Here is a 17,192-nt window from a genome sequence, read left to right as displayed (position 1 = left end):
CTACAACCTTCCACTTTTTTGCCTCATGAAGTTCTTTGTTGTGTTGGCAGTGTGTTTTAGGTCATTGTCTTGCTGCATGATGAAGATCCTTCCAATTAGATTGTATGCATTTTTCAGTAAACTGGCAGACAGTATGTTTGTGTAGACTTCTGAATTCATTCTGCTGCTACCATCATGAGTTACATCATCAATAAAGATTTGTTTGCCCATTCCCGAAGCAGCCATGCAAGCCCAAGCCATGACTCTATCTCCTCCATGCTTGACCAATGAGCTCGTATGTTCACTGCCGCAAAAGTAAATGAACAAATGGTGGCCCGGGAGCTCTCAGGAGTGCATTTGTATAATTCTTGCGAGTTTTCTGACCAGTGATTTGTTGTTATGACCATTAAAAGCTTAATATTTTGCCATTTTAGGCTTGGGCCATTTTTTGCCCAGGAGTGTAGATGTAAATATCAGGAAATAAAAAACTGAAATTCTGATCTATTGTCTCCTATTCATCTTTTGATCTCAAACTCAAATGTCTTCAGTGTATAGCAAAAATAAAAGAACTGGCCTTGCTGCTCCAATACTCTTGGATGGGGCCTTTAGATAATGAGCTTTAGCATTTTATAAGAATATATGAGAAGACTGGAGTTTAAAAACAAAATAAAAGCCAGACAACATCCTTTAAATCTTATTTACTCCATTACAAAATGTACTCCACAATATGATTTTATAACAGACACACAGTTCAAAAACAAAAACAAATTGTGGTTCTAATATTACTGCATTGCACTGAATATAAACTTCTTTTACTTATCTTCAATTATCCTTTTACTCCAGTGACATAAATAGCATGATAATAATAATTCACACATCTCAACAATATAAATTTCTATTTCTTCAGTACATTGAGTGTGTTAATATTATAAAAAAATATTTAGCAAACATTTGCACACAGTTAAAACAAATATATCATTTTAATATATATAACTATCACACCAGTGTTAAGCACAGAACTGGAGAAACACAGTGACAACCAGTGACCATCCAGTGATGGATTTCGCCTCCGTTCTCATATCCCTGTGGGTTCAAACTGAGGCACAACATGGATTTAAATCAAACCTTCCTGTAAACATCTGTTTTACAGAGACCATGGCTAATAAAAATAAAAAGAATGAACGAGAGAGAAAAAAAACAAGAAATATTTGGCAAAACTAGTGTTGAGACAATATAATCTGTGCTTGTTTAGTGCAAGTGTAGGACAATCAGAAAAAGCTGATTATCGATTACAAAGAGTCGTTTTAAAAGCTTTGGGACGTTTATGTGGACTCACTTTACGGACGCTTTCAGCTAAAGCAATTGCAAATGTGCAGAAAATGAACCAAGCTTCCATCTGAGCATGTTGAGGGTTCAAGGCCTTCAGCGTGGGTCTCTGGCAGTGCTGGGATTTAAACTCATAGCCTTCTGATCACCTGCATTGATAGCTCAAGTTTCAGATTACTATACATTCAATACCATATGGCTGACGTCAGTGATCAGAATAATCAGTAGCAGAATGTAAAATAATTCTCCAGTGAAAACACGTTAGTCAACAAGAACATCATGTGACACTTGCTCAAGCTGAATATTTGCGTTTTGACACACACACTCATACGATCACAATCACACAACTCTTAGTGACTCAATCAGTCTGGCACTTTGCTCTTATAAACATATGTGACCTGCTCTGTCATTGTGAATCACTGTAACCCAGAAGAACATTTTAATACATTTGGCATAAAGAAAGTCTCGGCTTTATGCTAATGGAAAATTATTGTTTTCTCCGAATAACAGAATTCATATTCATTCGTTGATTCATTCATTCAGTCATTCACCAGGTGGAGCTAGATCCTATCCTGGGAACACTGGGCATGAAGCAGGAATGCACACCCAGTCCATTTCAAGGCAGCACACACACACACACACACACACACACACACAATACTAGAGGCATTTTAGAGAAGCCAATACACCTACTGGCAAGTTTTTGGGAGGTGGGCGCAAACCAGAGAACCCGGAGGAAACCCATGCAGACACTAAGAGAACAAGCAAAGCTCCACACAGACAGTAAACCGGCTCAGGACTAAAATGAACCGGGGACTCTATATCTGTGAGGCCTCAAAGTGTGCAGTCTTATAGTTAGAGAATTAAATCAAGCATAAGGAGATATTAACACTTTTCAGACATACACACTCTTCATCCTGTGGGTGAAACACTGTTAATAATCATTGATGTCGAGAGAAATGGTACTTTTCAGCCAGTTGAACTGAACCTTTCAGCACCCACGACTGTGCATTCAAGGGGTTATTCTGCAACTTGTAATAAAAAGAGAGGAGGAGGATGAGAAAGAGACAAATACTCAGTAGCATCTGGAGATAAATGCAGCATTCTAAAAGGTAGAAAATGCCTCCTCCCATGTTTGAGGGTCAATCGATATTTGTTTGGATTTCATAACAATATTGACATGGTATGAAAGCCGAGACTTTCTCTGAGTGCGCAAAACAACCTTCAAGCAAGCTTTTCATACAGATTGTGGTCTCTACTTAAAAAGCCTGTTGCAACTCCAGACTCAAAATGATGAAGAATGCATCATATAACATATGCCAATGGTTTGCTGAGCTGATGTTTGTTTCTAGTTCATTGTCTGACATTGCTGTTCCTCACTATAAACTGATCTGGCATTCATACTTCATCTGCAAAAACAAGGTGCTCAGATTAATTCCTCATACTCATTGTTTTTTTAATGGCTGAAAATGTAGCCAGGGAGCTCAACATATTGTATATGACAATGGTTTGCGAGTGCAGACCTTGCCCTGAACTAAACGACATGGTGTCTGACAGTGGAAGTGTAAAAGTGCGGAGAACTCTGAGATCTCAGGCTGGAGTTCTGAGCGGCTTCGGCTTTATGCGGGACAGCCCACTAAAGCCTGGGCTGGGTGTTGAATAGTAGTGAGGAGACAAGGAGGTGATGTGTGCAGAAACTTCATCAGTGGAGAGAGAGAGAGAGAGATGGGAATGGTTGGTCATTCTCCAACTATTCAGTTAATATAACTCCATAACTAGTTTTAAGCATATTCCTCATCTTTGGAGAAACTATCAGTCTTAGCTTTAATAAGGTCTAGAGCCAGATTTTATATCTGTAGTTACAAAACTTGCTTTCTCCTGGAAAATGAGCACTCGTAGTATTACTTTAATGACTACTATTGGTACTTTGCATAGGGTGATAATAATACTTCTGTGTCTACACACTGGAGGTTTATTCGTCAGTGACATATGATGCAACACCTCTAAAGAGCTTAGAAAATGTTTGAATGTGCTACAATTAAAGACTGCTAATGCTAACTGTTCCAGGATGTTTGAGAAAAATTTGTGATTTTCTTTAGAACAGGTCCAATCAGTTCAGTATTCAAAGATCAGTCAGTATTCAAATATCGATCATTTTACTAGCTATTATCAAAATAAATAACTATAAAGAAAGGCAGTTAATACATGTCACATTTGAAACTACACTGTTTCCCTACAGTGCTATGTAGCAGGAGTAACCAGATTTTGATGCAAAAAGACATCTGAAGCACACTGTTAATCAGTGGTGGGTTAAATGTGCCTATGTGAGTGTGTTGTGTGTTTGTGTATGCAGTGTAACAATGTAAAGTAACACGAACAGGCTTCATCAGTAATTTGCAAGGTGTTAGTGACCATCTTGCATGCTCTCCTGGCAGGTATTACAAAGCAAAGCTTTAACAAATAAACGCACAGCATCAGAACGGCAGAAAAAGTGTTGAGAAACACGTGTACCACATAAGTCTATATGCAGCTCTATACTCTGCTCCTCAGAGAGTGTGTAGTCAGGCAGGCGAGGAGGTCCAGCCCCCTGAGCCGTCAGTGTGAAAAACGCTCCACAGGAATGTGTTGCTGTTTGCTCTCAACCGTCACGTGAGATCAACTAGCCACGGTCGACTAAACTGATCAGTTCCAGCCTGCTCATTGAGACAGGAACGAGAGAGAGAAGAGAGAGAGAGAAGTGGAAGCTTCTCCGTAGGGTTAATGATGCGCTAGGTCTCGTGGCAGCCTGTGGTCACAATCTTCATGTACTGAGTGAAGATCGCCTCGAACGCCTCGTCTCTGTGGATCATGGCACCGAACACCAAGGGCTGGAAGACAGAACATATATATGATGTAATAATTTGAAGCATTAAAGGAGCCGTTTATAATTTTATGACCCTCTACCTGAAAGATAAACTGAAATTGGAATGAAAATATTGACAAGACTTCCCCTTCCAAATTACTGACTCAACTCTGTCTGTTGAAACTACACATGCCTCTAAAGTTGGATGAGCAGCTCAGCCTCAGGTGGGGGTGCGCCGTGCGCCGTGCCAATTTTCAGGCCCGAAATATTTAAAGAAAAGCTTAAAAATAAGAAACTAGACCAATTCAGTGGATGGCAATATTGCAAGTCACAGTTTTTCTAAGGTAGCTCTAAAATTATACAATTATAACAGGTCTAGAGACACTTTTAAACCTTACAAACTGCACATTTAACTGAGAGCAAATCATAACACTGCACAGTTCAGTGCTTCAACTCTTCTAACACTCCTGATTCAACTCATTACAGCCTGTTATCTGAGAAAAGTCACATCACACATATCCCTTTTCTAAATAAAATCCATAGCTTACCTTCTGTGTTGAGGGTGTGGCAATAGAGATCCCCATTCCTGACCCAGGCAAAACAGACAAAACCTTATACTATGGAAAACAGAAATTCAGAAATTATGGTCAAACTCACATTCACTGCCTCATATATGAACTGAGAATGCAAATATATAAATGTTCTCAGTTACCTTTTGGATATCTGTGATGTCCACAAGCTTTATGACTTTATTCTTTTTGGAGGAGCCTGATCTGGAGCTGGAGCTCTCAAAACACAAGTAGCTGAGAAGGAAATATTGCATTAAACATTTACATAACTCTCAAGTTATGAATAGTAATCAATAAGAATGTACCAAATATAGCCCCTTAGAATTGACAATTATTGCTGTCAATGCCAAGAAGCATGATGTCATTTTCTTTATACATAGAGACAAGTCTAGAAGTTCTGCTGAAAGTGAAAATTGAAATTCTAAACACTGAACAGACCTACAGCTCTTGTTGATATGACCAGAGCTACTATTTTATATAAATAATACCAATTTGAATGAGATAAAAGATAGACAGTCCAAAAAGAAGAGGAGTATTTACATTTTATGTAAATAAATTTTTATGCCGGCCCATTTGTAGGACTGAAACAACAAAAACAAGGAAATACTTTTCTTTTTTATTTAAATAGTTCCAGTACGGGGGTTTGGCAGTTTGGGAACTATTCATTGAATGTTGTTATATATACACTCTATGGCCAATATTTTGTGGACACCTGACCATCACAGCCATATGTGCTTCTTCCCCAAAATGTTGCCACAAAGTTGGAAGCACCAAATTGTATAGAATTTCTACAGAATTTCTGTAGCATTACATTTCCCTTCACTGGAACTAAGGGGCCCAAACCTGTGCCAGCATGACAATGCCCCTGTACACAAAGAGCGCTCCATAAAGCATGGTTTGCCAAGGTTAGATTGGAAGAAGTCGAGTGTCCTGCACAGGTCCCTGACCTCAACCCTGCTGAACACCTTTGGGATGAACTGAAACGCGGACTGCACCCCAGACCCCCTCACCCAACATCAGTGTCTGACCTCACTAATGCTCTTGTGGCTGAATGAACACAAATCCCCACAGCCACGCTCCAAAACCTAGTGGAAAGCCTTCCCAGAAGAGTGGAGGTTATTATAACAGCAAAGAGGAACTAAAATGGGATGTTCAAAAAGCACATGTGAGTGTGATGGTCAGGTGTCCACCTACTTTTTATGTAGTGTATTTACATCATATGGTAAATATTTTTTTCAGCAAATATAAAGACATTATTGTGGTTTTCTTTTCAGTTTCTGGATGATGGCAGCAATGTGGTTCATCAAATTAACAAAAAAATGACACAATATATTTGGGGTTCATGAGGAAAGTCTCCTTACTTTTCAGTAACATAGAGTAGACCATTGCGAATGTAGTCAGTGGGCATTTTCCGGTCCCGATTGATCAAACAACACCTCCATCCATTCTCACACACTGTGTAAGCACAAAACACTGACAATTATTTAAAATAATAGACATACGGTGGAAACAGAATTGACAATCCCTTTCTTTAGCGCACCAGGGAGAGGCCTTTCTGTCTCTGGCAGGTTGAAGATCTCATGGAAGGCTCCTCTCTTGGTGTTATGTGAGCGGCCACTGTCGTCCTCTCTGCTCATTCCTGAGGGAATGGTTGCTAAGCTACTGCGCGACACCACCGGCGGGATCTGCGCACAAAAATCCCAGAAAGAATTCAACCACAGAAACAGAAACGACACTTTCTTTTGTATCTACAGCGTTCTCGGTTTCTCGATTGTAACCATGCTGCACAAACCAAGTCTCCTAAAAAATAAAGCTACAGGTGCTTGACATCTTTTCCACAGACTCTTTATTAAGATGAGCATCCAAGAAGACATAGTTCCAAATGTTAATGTGTTTAGTATTTGGGTGAATTCATGTGGGTGAGATGTGTATTCCAGTCAGTGTAGCACACTACCGTTCACCCAGCAGATGTACACTACAGTCAACTCCAGAATTATTGGCACTCTTCAAGACAAAGGGCAAAAGTGACTGTACAATATGAATATTACAGACACTGATTAAAAATTTTCACTTAAACAAATGGAGAAACTTCAGACCTTTGCTATTCTCATTCTCCTTCTTTCTTTCTTTCTTTCTTTTTTTAATAATTTATTCAAATGTCTCCAACCTTGGTAGAAGAGGCTCAATGCTGGCATTCATTCCAAAAGAAGACAATAATTTGGAAATTAATATATCTGAAATAGAACAGTTCAGTGTCTCCATATGTTTAAGCTAAAAATATACCTCATTGGAAATGTTATTCAGTTTATATATTCACATATTAATGAAGGGTGCCAATAATTATGGAGTTAATTTGTATGAGTGTTAGTCAGTATGCTGATGATTTAACAGTAATTATTGGGTTTAGGTAAGTGGTCATGCCTTTCACTGCTACAGAGCCCACACTCAAGCTCTCTATTCCATTCCATTTCTATTCTCTCTATAAAATCTAAAGGGACATTTCCTACATGAAAAAGGGAATATAATAAGCCTACTCAAGTCTATACATGTCTAATAGGACAGGTATATCTAAGGTCAACATTTCACTAGATATAGGTAATAACAGGTACTTGGACTATTCCCTATGAGCAATATTACAGGGATATATTTTCTATATTACTATAGTCACTCCAAAGTATAAAACAAACCCCTTTAAACTCTGCTTAAAGAGAATTCACTTCATTATTACATATTCTGTCAGTAAAATATTACTCAGATGAAAAAATTCAGTCACTGTAAACAGGGAAACAAACCCTAATGATGTGCACCATCAACATCCAGCCAATAAGAACAAGGCGGTTTCTGTATTTGCCAGTCCACAGTGTTGCAAAGTTTACAATTTACCACTAATTAAAGGTGATAAGTAACATAAAAAAATGCTCAAAATACAATAAAACAAAAGAGTGTAGACCTAAGTATTAATAAGGTAAAGGTGAAGGAAAAACTTCAACGGCTCTGTTTCTATCTGTAGGCATTAGAGTGTGAATGTGCGGTGAATATCTAGTATGAAACTTCCTGCTGTAATAATAAGGTGTCATTTTTAGAAACTTTCTTAATTAAGATTAGAAAGATTAATTTATTTGTTTTGGTAAGCTTTCTGATTATTAGAACTAGGGGTGGGCATATCACGGTTATTTCAGCCTGGATCACAATCCACGATCTTATCACAATTATTTTTCAAGTTGGTTTTTAAGAATATTTTGCAAGTTACTGAACAGAAAAAACCAAATTAATGCCCCTATTGATGAAAAGATAGCTCTACAAGGAAATATAATCTCATAGGAAAAGAATAACACTCACACCTTAGGCTAAAGTATCTTTTCAAACAAAATTTAATAAAGTGCATGTCCTAAAAATGTTAACAATTATTTCTATAATGAAAACAATTAAGCATGGATACTGTATTTTAAAAAATGTTAAATAAAAATGTACATCACTTCTACTAATGTCTTCAGTATTAAAAAGTGCAATAAATGAAAAGGTGATTGGCAGGAAAGTGAGTATTTACTTATGCTTAAATACTGAATGCATTAGCTGCGTTGGTTTACACTTTTATGTAACATTTTAAAATAAGTGATTTGTGTTTTATTGTTTTGGTTTTTAATAAATTAAAAATGTTATATACTTGGCCAGGCAAAATTCACAGCATCAGTGATGCCTTTCCAGTGCCTACTACAGCGTATTCTCGTAAGGAGTGCCCTAATCACATCTGAAATTATTGTGTTTACTTCAGCGCTGTTTCAGGCTGTGGTGCTGTTCACATGTGCCCCCAGTGGTATATGGATTTTGGACACTCTTTGAGGTGCTTTCTTGGTTAAACAAATTCATTGTGTTTCCTTGATGTGCTATCCTTGCCTCTGCATATTTTGCAAACAACTGTTGTTTTTGCTCTGTCCGCAAAAGGTACTGAAGCATTCAGGCCCTCATGAACAGACTGTGTAATAGTTTCTTCCCCCAAGCCATCAGACTCCTCAATACTCTCAATACAGTCTGGACTGACACTATCCAAGACACACACACACACACACACACCACTCCACTACCTCTAAAATTTTTGCACATTTCCTTCTTAAATTGCTGCTAGAACACTGTAAGCAAAATACTGTATTGACTACCTGCATTTTTGCTATTTATTATTGCACTGTCACGTGGTGGTCTAGTGGCTAAGGATCCTGCGCTCTCACTGCCACAGTGCGGGTTTGATTCCCGGGCAGGGAACCAACCCAGATATTGGGAGTGTACTCTTGGTACCAGTCCCAAGCCTGGATAAATGGGAGGGCTGTGCGAAATAAACATGCGGACCAATGATCTGCTGTGGTGACCCCTAACAGGAGCGGCCGAAACAACAACATTTTTATTGTATTATAATATCTCTTTGCACTTTATTCCACACAAGAACTGTGTAGTGGTTGGCACTGCACTGTCCTTTACTGTGCCTGTTGTTCTGTTTAGTAATTGTTGTACTATCTTGTCCTGTTTGCACACGTTTGCACGTGTGCATTTCATGTTGTCCTGTGTATGTCTTTCTAGTCTTATTTATTTCTGTGTAGTCTCATGTAGCTCTGTGTTGTTTTATGTAGCACCATGGTCCTGGAGGTACATTGTTTCATTTCATTGTGTACTGTACCAGCTGTATATGGTTGAAATGACAATTAAGCCACTTGACTTGACTGGAATTGATTTGATAAATTGATTATAATTGATTTTATAAATTGATAAAATTCAGCAGTTCCATATAACAGATTTTGTTAGTCATCAGTTCCTCCATGTTTTCAGCCATGCTGCTACATAAATTGAGGAGAAAACCTAAGCTAAAGAACTGTCTACTCTTGGCTGTTATTGGTTTGTCAGCTATACTAGTGAATAGAGTAATGATTGATTCATAAAGCAATTTGGGGTGCCATGTCTGAGCATTTTCAGCACACCTGACAATATGTGTCTGGAGACATTTGATAGAGACATTTTAATCATCCACATTCTAAAATCGTCATATCGCCCACCCCTAGTTAGAACTTAGAATGGTTTCAGGTCTTCAGCTGGCATAAACGGGCTTCAGCAAATTTAATACCTGTCCTTCTGTCTTATTTATTTGCAGACACATTCACTGTTGAAGTGACTTTCAGGCACAGTAAATCTATTTGCATTGACTCTTCCATGTATTTCACACTTTAAGCTAGAAATGCATACTGATTAGAGCAAACATGCAAAATCACAATCCTGTTGACCCTGTTTTATTATTTTTTTAAATGGCATTATCAGGTTTGCACATGGCCCTACCATATGAAAAACACTGAGAAAGTGTTTACAATTAGGCAAATGCAAAACTTATAACATGTACATCACCATGCCGTACCTGCTAGAGGGTGAGAAAAGGGTCTTATAGTCTAGAAAATTATAGAACTTTTTCCATTGAATAAATATACACATACCTACATATGAGAATCATATACAGGAGGCTGTCTGTGAAAATGGACCCAAAATGCCTTGTATATGCCTTGGATATTACAAAGTAACCAACCATTATAGGTACAAATCTTTGAATCAAGAAATGTAGCAGACCGGTAATATTACACGTTTTTAAAGACCAAAGATGAATAGCAGATAAACATGAGGCATTGTGATCCATTTGTGCACAGACACTAGTCATGGCACAAGGTGTGTGTCCATTTAAAACACATTCGCTCTCACAGACAGGTAAAAAGGAAGGTGATCTGGTGGTATCACGCCCACACACACACACACACACACACACACACACACGCACTAGCAAGGTCACACCAGCATCCCTACCTTCTCACACCCAGACAGCTGAGAGAGAGAGAGACAGAAAGAGAGAGAGAGCACAGAAGAGTAGTGTGACACACAAACTCAGAGTCAGGATGGAGGATACAGTCAGTGTCTCCTCATGATGATCTCTCTCTCACACACACACACACACACACACATGTTCACAGACATTCAATTATAACTGGAGCACTAAAGTCACCCAAACATACTTTGAAGATATTTTACCTGCAGTGTAAATGGCAAAAATTGACAAAATTTGGTGTGTGGTGATTGCTTATGAATATTTTTTATAAGAATTTAATCATAAAAAAATTCTTTAATGATGATGATGACGTTAACTAGATTTTTGCATTAAATATTCTCCAGTTTGCAACACTTTAGAAGTGCTGCAAAGCAAACAGGATTTAGAAAGTTCTGAAACGATTTATGTTACTCTGAAAAACAGAGTACAAGTTTTTAAAATTATTTTATTATTTATTATTATTTTTTAAATTATTTATATTATCAGAACGGCATGTGAGATTTTGGGTGTCATACCCGTCTGGACATGGTGGCGTTGCTGCGCTCTTTAAGTTGGGGGTCTGTGGGCAGGTTATTCCACACGATGTACGGCGTGTCGTACTTGTCCCTCAGCTTGGGACAGCTCTTAAACAGGAAGTCGATGATGAAGAATTTGATGCCTGCATACAGCCCTATCAGACGAAAGCATACACATATACAAATATACATAATGAATGCTGTGTGTCTTATGTCTGTGTTCCTGAGTAAATCATTTGTACATGAATAGAGGTGTTTAGTGCAACACTTGCATCCATACTGACACAAGCATTAATGAGGGATTTGGCTGCATTACTCACACCATGTAACAGTCTACAACAACTAATCATTGGTCAGAAAATTGGCAGGAATTAAACAAATGCACTCCTGAGAGCTCCTGTGCCACCATTTGGTTTACTGGTTTACTTTTGCTGCAGTGAACTGTTTGTTTGGGGAAAAACTAGAAACAGGGAAATTCACTTATATAGTCTTCTAGTATAAATTCAAACTAATACTTCTCTTGGTGTACAAAATTTTCCAAAAATATCTTCTGGGATGTTTTTTTTTCTTAAAAGATTAGTCATTATTTGGTTCACTGCCACATCTGATGCAGCCCATCAAGGGCCTGATAACAAGCTCATAAATGGAATCAGGATTGATAGAGCAGGGAGAGATCTACAGTATTTGTTTCATTCTTGCTGATCAATGATTTGTTCTTAAAACCATTAAAAGCTTAATATTTTGGGATTGGCCTATTTTTTTGCCCAGGAGTATATATCAACTCATGATTATAAGATTGTGTGTGTGCGTGAGGGACAGAGAAAGATAGAGAGAGACTGTGCACGCACTTACCTATAATAAAGCCCATGAGTTTGTAGGGCAGGATGCAGGAGGATATAAAGGCCACCCACAGACCAATGTACAGCTTCTGAGTGATCTCAGGCTGTACCCACATGAACAGACTGCAACATGTTTTACACACACACACACACACACACACACACAAATATCACCCACAGAAAATAACTTTCCTATTTCCATAAACAAGCAAAGTCTCAAAATATTGCAGAGGTACATTTCTCTGTAACATTCTTAAAATATGCCACACAGATTAATTAATGTAATGTGGATATTCTGCATGACAATTTTGAATTTATTCCTCTCTTACTACGTAATTTGTTGACACATTTACATGACAACAGAGAATTAAGAGTAAAATGATATCCTGTTTATGCATATTAATAATTTTCTGTAGCAGGAACAGCCTTTGAACAATGAAAGATGTGTTCTTTGGTTAGGTATTTGGTTCGGACTAAAGGCCACCTGTTGCTACACACATTCTCTCCCTCCCCCAAAAAAAACATTTTGGTGACTGGTTTGTATAGTCTAGCTCTGCATTGTACAAGTTTTAGTTAATAAAAAAGTGTGAAAAAAGTATGCTGAGTAATTCTAAAATCGTTGAATGGCAGTGCATATGTACATCGTTACATTAACAGTAAAGACCTGCTGGTAGGTCATATCATCATGTGCACCTGTTACTTACTTTTTGATTTTCTCCAAAACGTCTGCCATCTTTCCAAATAGATTCTGTGGAAATTCAAACCACATGAGGGAATAGCATATGGGAATTGTAGTTATGCTTTGAAGTGAAAACAAATTTAGCTTCAAGTGCACTTAAAAAGGTCTGTAAAAAGTTATTCCCCAATTACAATAATAATAATAATAATAATAATAATAATAATAATTAAGGTACCTGTGCTTTTTGTGCAACATCAAGGACTAACTGAAACTTTTCGGACACAGTCAAGTCTTCTTTTGGAGGTTCCTAAAGACAGACAGAGACAGCGATGAAGAAAGGTAGAATACACATTCACACAGATACACACACACACACACCCACACACACACTGCATTAGCAGGCCAGAAAACATTAAAGGATGGAAGTGAAACCTACCACAGGTTCAGAAACTTCAGGCACAATACTCCACTGAATCCTCCATCCTCTGGAGAAATGGAAACAATAGACTTTAAAGGTACATAAACGTCTCTAACACACACCCCTGCTGTACATCAGACAGAAAGGTAATGTCTGACATCTATCTTTGGACAAGCAGCAATCATACTTGCTATTCCTTTTCCTTCTAACTCCTCCACTCACACACACACACACACGAGGTGAAGTATAACTGGTACAGTATAAGGTGAAGTGAAAGATTTTGGCACAGTAAGAGCGAGAAGTGTTAATGCTTTACCTTGCAATGAGGTAATTCAAGGATAACCTCAGAATGGCTAAAAACAGAAACATAGGAATGGCCCAGCCATACCACGCAGCATTCATATAGACCTATAGAGAACAACACACACACACACAAATACATATATAAAACACATATATCCTACTTAAAGTACTGTGCAATCTGTGCAAATATACCATTGTGTATTTTCAGGATTGTGTTCTCTTGTGACTCACCACAGAGAAAAGTCTAAAAATTAAATGACTGTCAAAGTCTTACTGCTGCAAAATATGGAGCAGGTTTATAGAGAGATTAAAGTCTGAACCATTCACTTGTAGCTAAAATGGTACTTTGTCTGCAGAGCTGCAGTGACAATTTCCATGTGTTTATACTAAAAGATCATTAGTCAAGTAATTTACTGTTAATGTAAAATGTCTCCAAAATGATAACAATAATGTAGTGACATCAAGGTTAGGACAGACAGAAAGACAACACAGAATCTTTATTGTGTCCATGTCTGTACCCTGGCAGTACTAAAAACCTTCTCTGTTAGATTCTATTGTGCTGAAATGTTGGCAATACTGTCTTTATTTATTAAGGAATATTTAATTTTCAAAAATAAAAATAAGAACAATAAATAGACAGAGTGATGAATGGATAGATAGATAGATAGATAGATAGATAGATAGATAGATAGATAGATAGATAGATAGAAAGACAGAGAGATATAATATATGGACAGATGTATAAGAGAGACAGATTAGACAGACAGACACAGAGACAGACAGAGAAATACACAGACCGATGGGGAGAAATAGATAGAGAAATAGACAGAGAGGCTGAAAAAGACAGAAATAGACTATACAATATATGGAAAGACATGTAGAAAATGAGTTGGATTACACTGACACCTAGACACACAGTCACACAGACAGACACACACACAGGCAGACAGGTAGAGGAAAGCTCAGCACTCACAATAAAGGCAATGGCTGAAGTGTACACTGAGTGCCAGTTGGATAAGGCTGACAGATTCCTCAAGAAGTTAGTTACAGGTCTGGCACCCCGCTCTGCATACGTCAAACACACACACACACACACACACACACAGACATTTCAGAATTATAATACATTACACACATTCACAAATTGTTTGAAAGAAGTGTAAGCATAATGACGTAAGGTGTAAAAATGACTTACTGAGTCGCCTCATGTTTTCTGTTAACCTGAAAGAGAGAAGAATATTTGTCACATGGGTTTTGTCGATTTTCACTCACACATAGACAACCAAAGTTCATTATTAATGATTCTGACTGAAGATTATAGTGTTATGCTGCCTGTAGGCCAAAAGGCGGTGAGATTGGGCATTCTAATAAGTTACTAAATTAAATCTTAAATGTGATGGCAAATTCATGTCATTCAAACAAATTGTGCAGACACGAAGAGCTGTTTAACAAAAAAATACCAATGAGTTAAAATGATGAAACAGAACATGTAGGGGAGCGTCTGAGTTCATTAAGTTTTTCACTCTGCTCTACCTCTTAGCACTGAGCGGCTCCTCTGGCTCCACTGTGTTCTCCTCCGGCTGGAAACGGAAGTCCTCGATGTAAACCCCGAACCGGTCGTAGAGCCACTTCTGCACCCGAGACCACAGTGTTTCTTTTTGTTGCTTCTCTGAACAGAGAGACAGAGAGAGACAGAGAGTCAATAATGACCTGCCTAGCTCTATTAACCTAATTTACCCATTGTGTGTGTGTGTGTGTGTGTGTAAGACTAGCTCTCCTGCTCCACATTCTACTCCCCAAATACAAAAGGGCTCCTCTGGCCTAGATAAGACTTTTCTACAAATTTAGATTGTAGCCTGAAATAACAGGCTCTGATGCTCCATGAAGTAGAGCCTTTTACATGCAAAACCCCTTTATACACACGGACGACACATCAGAGTGATGAAACTTTATCCCACCAGTAATGCTGTAGATTTGGTGCTACCACACACGATGGTGTGTGTGGGTCAAATGGTGTTGGCATATAGTGTACTACATAGGCTCTTCAATGCCATTACATTGTACCCTATGTAGCAAGCATATAGTGAACAGAAAAACACAAATCCAGTTGGCTTTTGGTGTAATGTATGTTGTTGGGGATATAATAAAAGAAATTCCATGTAACATACGAAATATAAAATGTCAACAACAAGAAAAAATTAATGTGGATAATATTTTTTACCCAAATTTCTCCCAATTTGGTCACCTGCCAATTACCACCTACTAGCAAGTTCTTCGCATCAGGGAGGGACCCTATCCACCCTCTTCCGCATACATGAGCTCACAGACACCAGAAGTGCACTATATATATATATGCTTGGGTAAATATCGTACATGTAATTTAAAGTACAGAACTCACACGCACAAGTTGTTAATCAGTTTTGTTCTGCTTCTGAGGAAGAGCAGCTGACATTGTTTGGTTATTTTATGTAAAACTGTGTAAAATGAATATGCGTAGTATGTATTTAAGTATTTGAATACTAATTTTTTTAAAGATGCCTTAGTATATAAAAAGCAGGACAACCACGCACTTAAAGCTTTAGTACTTCCATACCCTAACCCACACGTGTTTGGTTACCTGTGCCATTTGCAGAGGGTGACTGTTGTTTACGTGAGATCTGGGGAGGAGAGTCTTCTAACCTGATACAGGAAAAAATCAAGAGAAAATGTCAGATGTCCACTCATATTTTCTTCGTTTAAACAATGGAATCAACTTGATGTGTTGTCAGCAATGTTTTTGTGAATAAGCATTAAGTAAGGAAGCTGTATTTATTTTGTATAACTGGTGAAAGAAGAACAGTTGGTAGTGGACTCAGACTATACAAAAGGCTTGCAGATACTTCAGCATTTGACTGTTGGAGAATGTTGTTATGTCTTTGAGGAATCCAGTGTCAACAGAGGGGAGGCGACAACAGCTATTTTTAAATCCCAATGAGTGGAAGCAAGGCTTGTTGAGCCCACTATGGCAAGCCCTGCCCAGGGGGCAACAGCAATATAACTTTACCCATCATAGAGCACAGCAGGGCTGGAAAAGTAAACTTGGGCCAAAACCTAGCCTTGGACCGATATTCTATTCCCTGTGTGGACCTTGTGCTTCATTTCACCCATGCAGCATCTGTAGCATATGAAATAATGCAGACAGAGCCAAAGCACAGATTGTTTTTTTTTAAAGAATAAGATTTAAGTAATTCACCTAAGAACACTGGACAGGTGTGTTTATGTTTGCTAAAATGTAGCTGAATGAAGAGTAATGATTCCTTAATATAGTGAACCAGTGTTGGTGATAAACTTTTTAAAGGGAACATACAGTACGTGTCCAGTTTTAATCTGTGCTTTTAGGGCAAAAGTTCAGCACAATAATGGCTAAAATGAGAGTTATTTGTTTAATATCGTCAATTACATATCTCATTGTGCAGCCAATGATGTTAAAACCAATAGAAAACAGCTCTTTCGTTTACATTATACATTATTCGCCAACTTTTGGTTTTGAATGCAGTTAAAACACTGGATTAGACAGGTCATAATTTAATGCACCAGAATCTAATGTGCGCCTACGTTTAGCTACTGTCACATATATCACATCTGATGTCCAATAATCATGAAAACCCATTCTAATGCATTTTTTTTACATAATGTAACGTATTTCAAAGTGAAACATGCTGCTTTTTTTCCATATTAGCTGAGAGCAAAGGAGTGGGATGGGAAACATGACATGGTGCTATTGGTCAATATTATTTCTTTTTCCTGCAAATGATGTAACCGAAATCAAAAGCCCATTAGAGGAGGCGATAAGTCATTGCATTTTGACGGGCGATTGTCTGATTGATACTGATGA

At 38.0% G+C, this 17,192-nt stretch overlaps 1 protein-coding gene across 2 annotated transcripts in view; it reads right to left on the bottom strand.

Moving 5' to 3' along the window:
• Nucleotides 1-662: 662 nt before the first annotated feature.
• gramd4a (GRAM domain containing 4a) overlaps nucleotides 663-17,192 on the bottom strand; it is a 46,737-nt gene continuing 30,207 nt past the window's right edge. Inside the window, exons 5-20 of one of the 2 annotated variants that reach the window (XM_053241822.1) lie at nucleotides 15,936-15,997; nucleotides 14,852-14,987; nucleotides 14,514-14,539; nucleotides 14,292-14,383; nucleotides 13,332-13,423; nucleotides 13,034-13,082; nucleotides 12,833-12,904; nucleotides 12,623-12,666; nucleotides 11,932-12,041; nucleotides 11,080-11,234; nucleotides 10,546-10,563; nucleotides 6,257-6,401; nucleotides 6,078-6,171; nucleotides 4,860-4,950; nucleotides 4,696-4,764; nucleotides 663-4,172 (exon numbers count right to left, since the gene is read on the bottom strand). In XM_053241822.1, coding sequence (XP_053097797.1) covers nucleotides 4,074-4,172; nucleotides 4,696-4,764; nucleotides 4,860-4,950; nucleotides 6,078-6,171; nucleotides 6,257-6,401; nucleotides 10,546-10,563; nucleotides 11,080-11,234; nucleotides 11,932-12,041; nucleotides 12,623-12,666; nucleotides 12,833-12,904; nucleotides 13,034-13,082; nucleotides 13,332-13,423; nucleotides 14,292-14,383; nucleotides 14,514-14,539; nucleotides 14,852-14,987; nucleotides 15,936-15,997 — 1,354 coding nt within the window. In that variant the 3' untranslated portion in view covers nucleotides 663-4,073. The remainder of the gene's footprint in view (nucleotides 4,173-4,695; nucleotides 4,765-4,859; nucleotides 4,951-6,077; nucleotides 6,172-6,256; nucleotides 6,402-10,545; nucleotides 10,564-11,079; nucleotides 11,235-11,931; nucleotides 12,042-12,622; nucleotides 12,667-12,832; nucleotides 12,905-13,033; nucleotides 13,083-13,331; nucleotides 13,424-14,291; nucleotides 14,384-14,513; nucleotides 14,540-14,851; nucleotides 14,988-15,935; nucleotides 15,998-17,192) is intronic. The other variant, XM_026923313.3, reaches the window with a different exon arrangement.

Source organism: Pangasianodon hypophthalmus, chromosome 18 (assembly GCF_027358585.1).
Source record: "Pangasianodon hypophthalmus isolate fPanHyp1 chromosome 18, fPanHyp1.pri, whole genome shotgun sequence".
NCBI classification, from domain to species: domain Eukaryota; kingdom Metazoa; phylum Chordata; class Actinopteri; order Siluriformes; family Pangasiidae; genus Pangasianodon; species Pangasianodon hypophthalmus.
The sequence above is the reverse complement of the archived record's forward strand: the minus strand, read 5'-3'. Positions and strand labels throughout refer to the sequence as shown.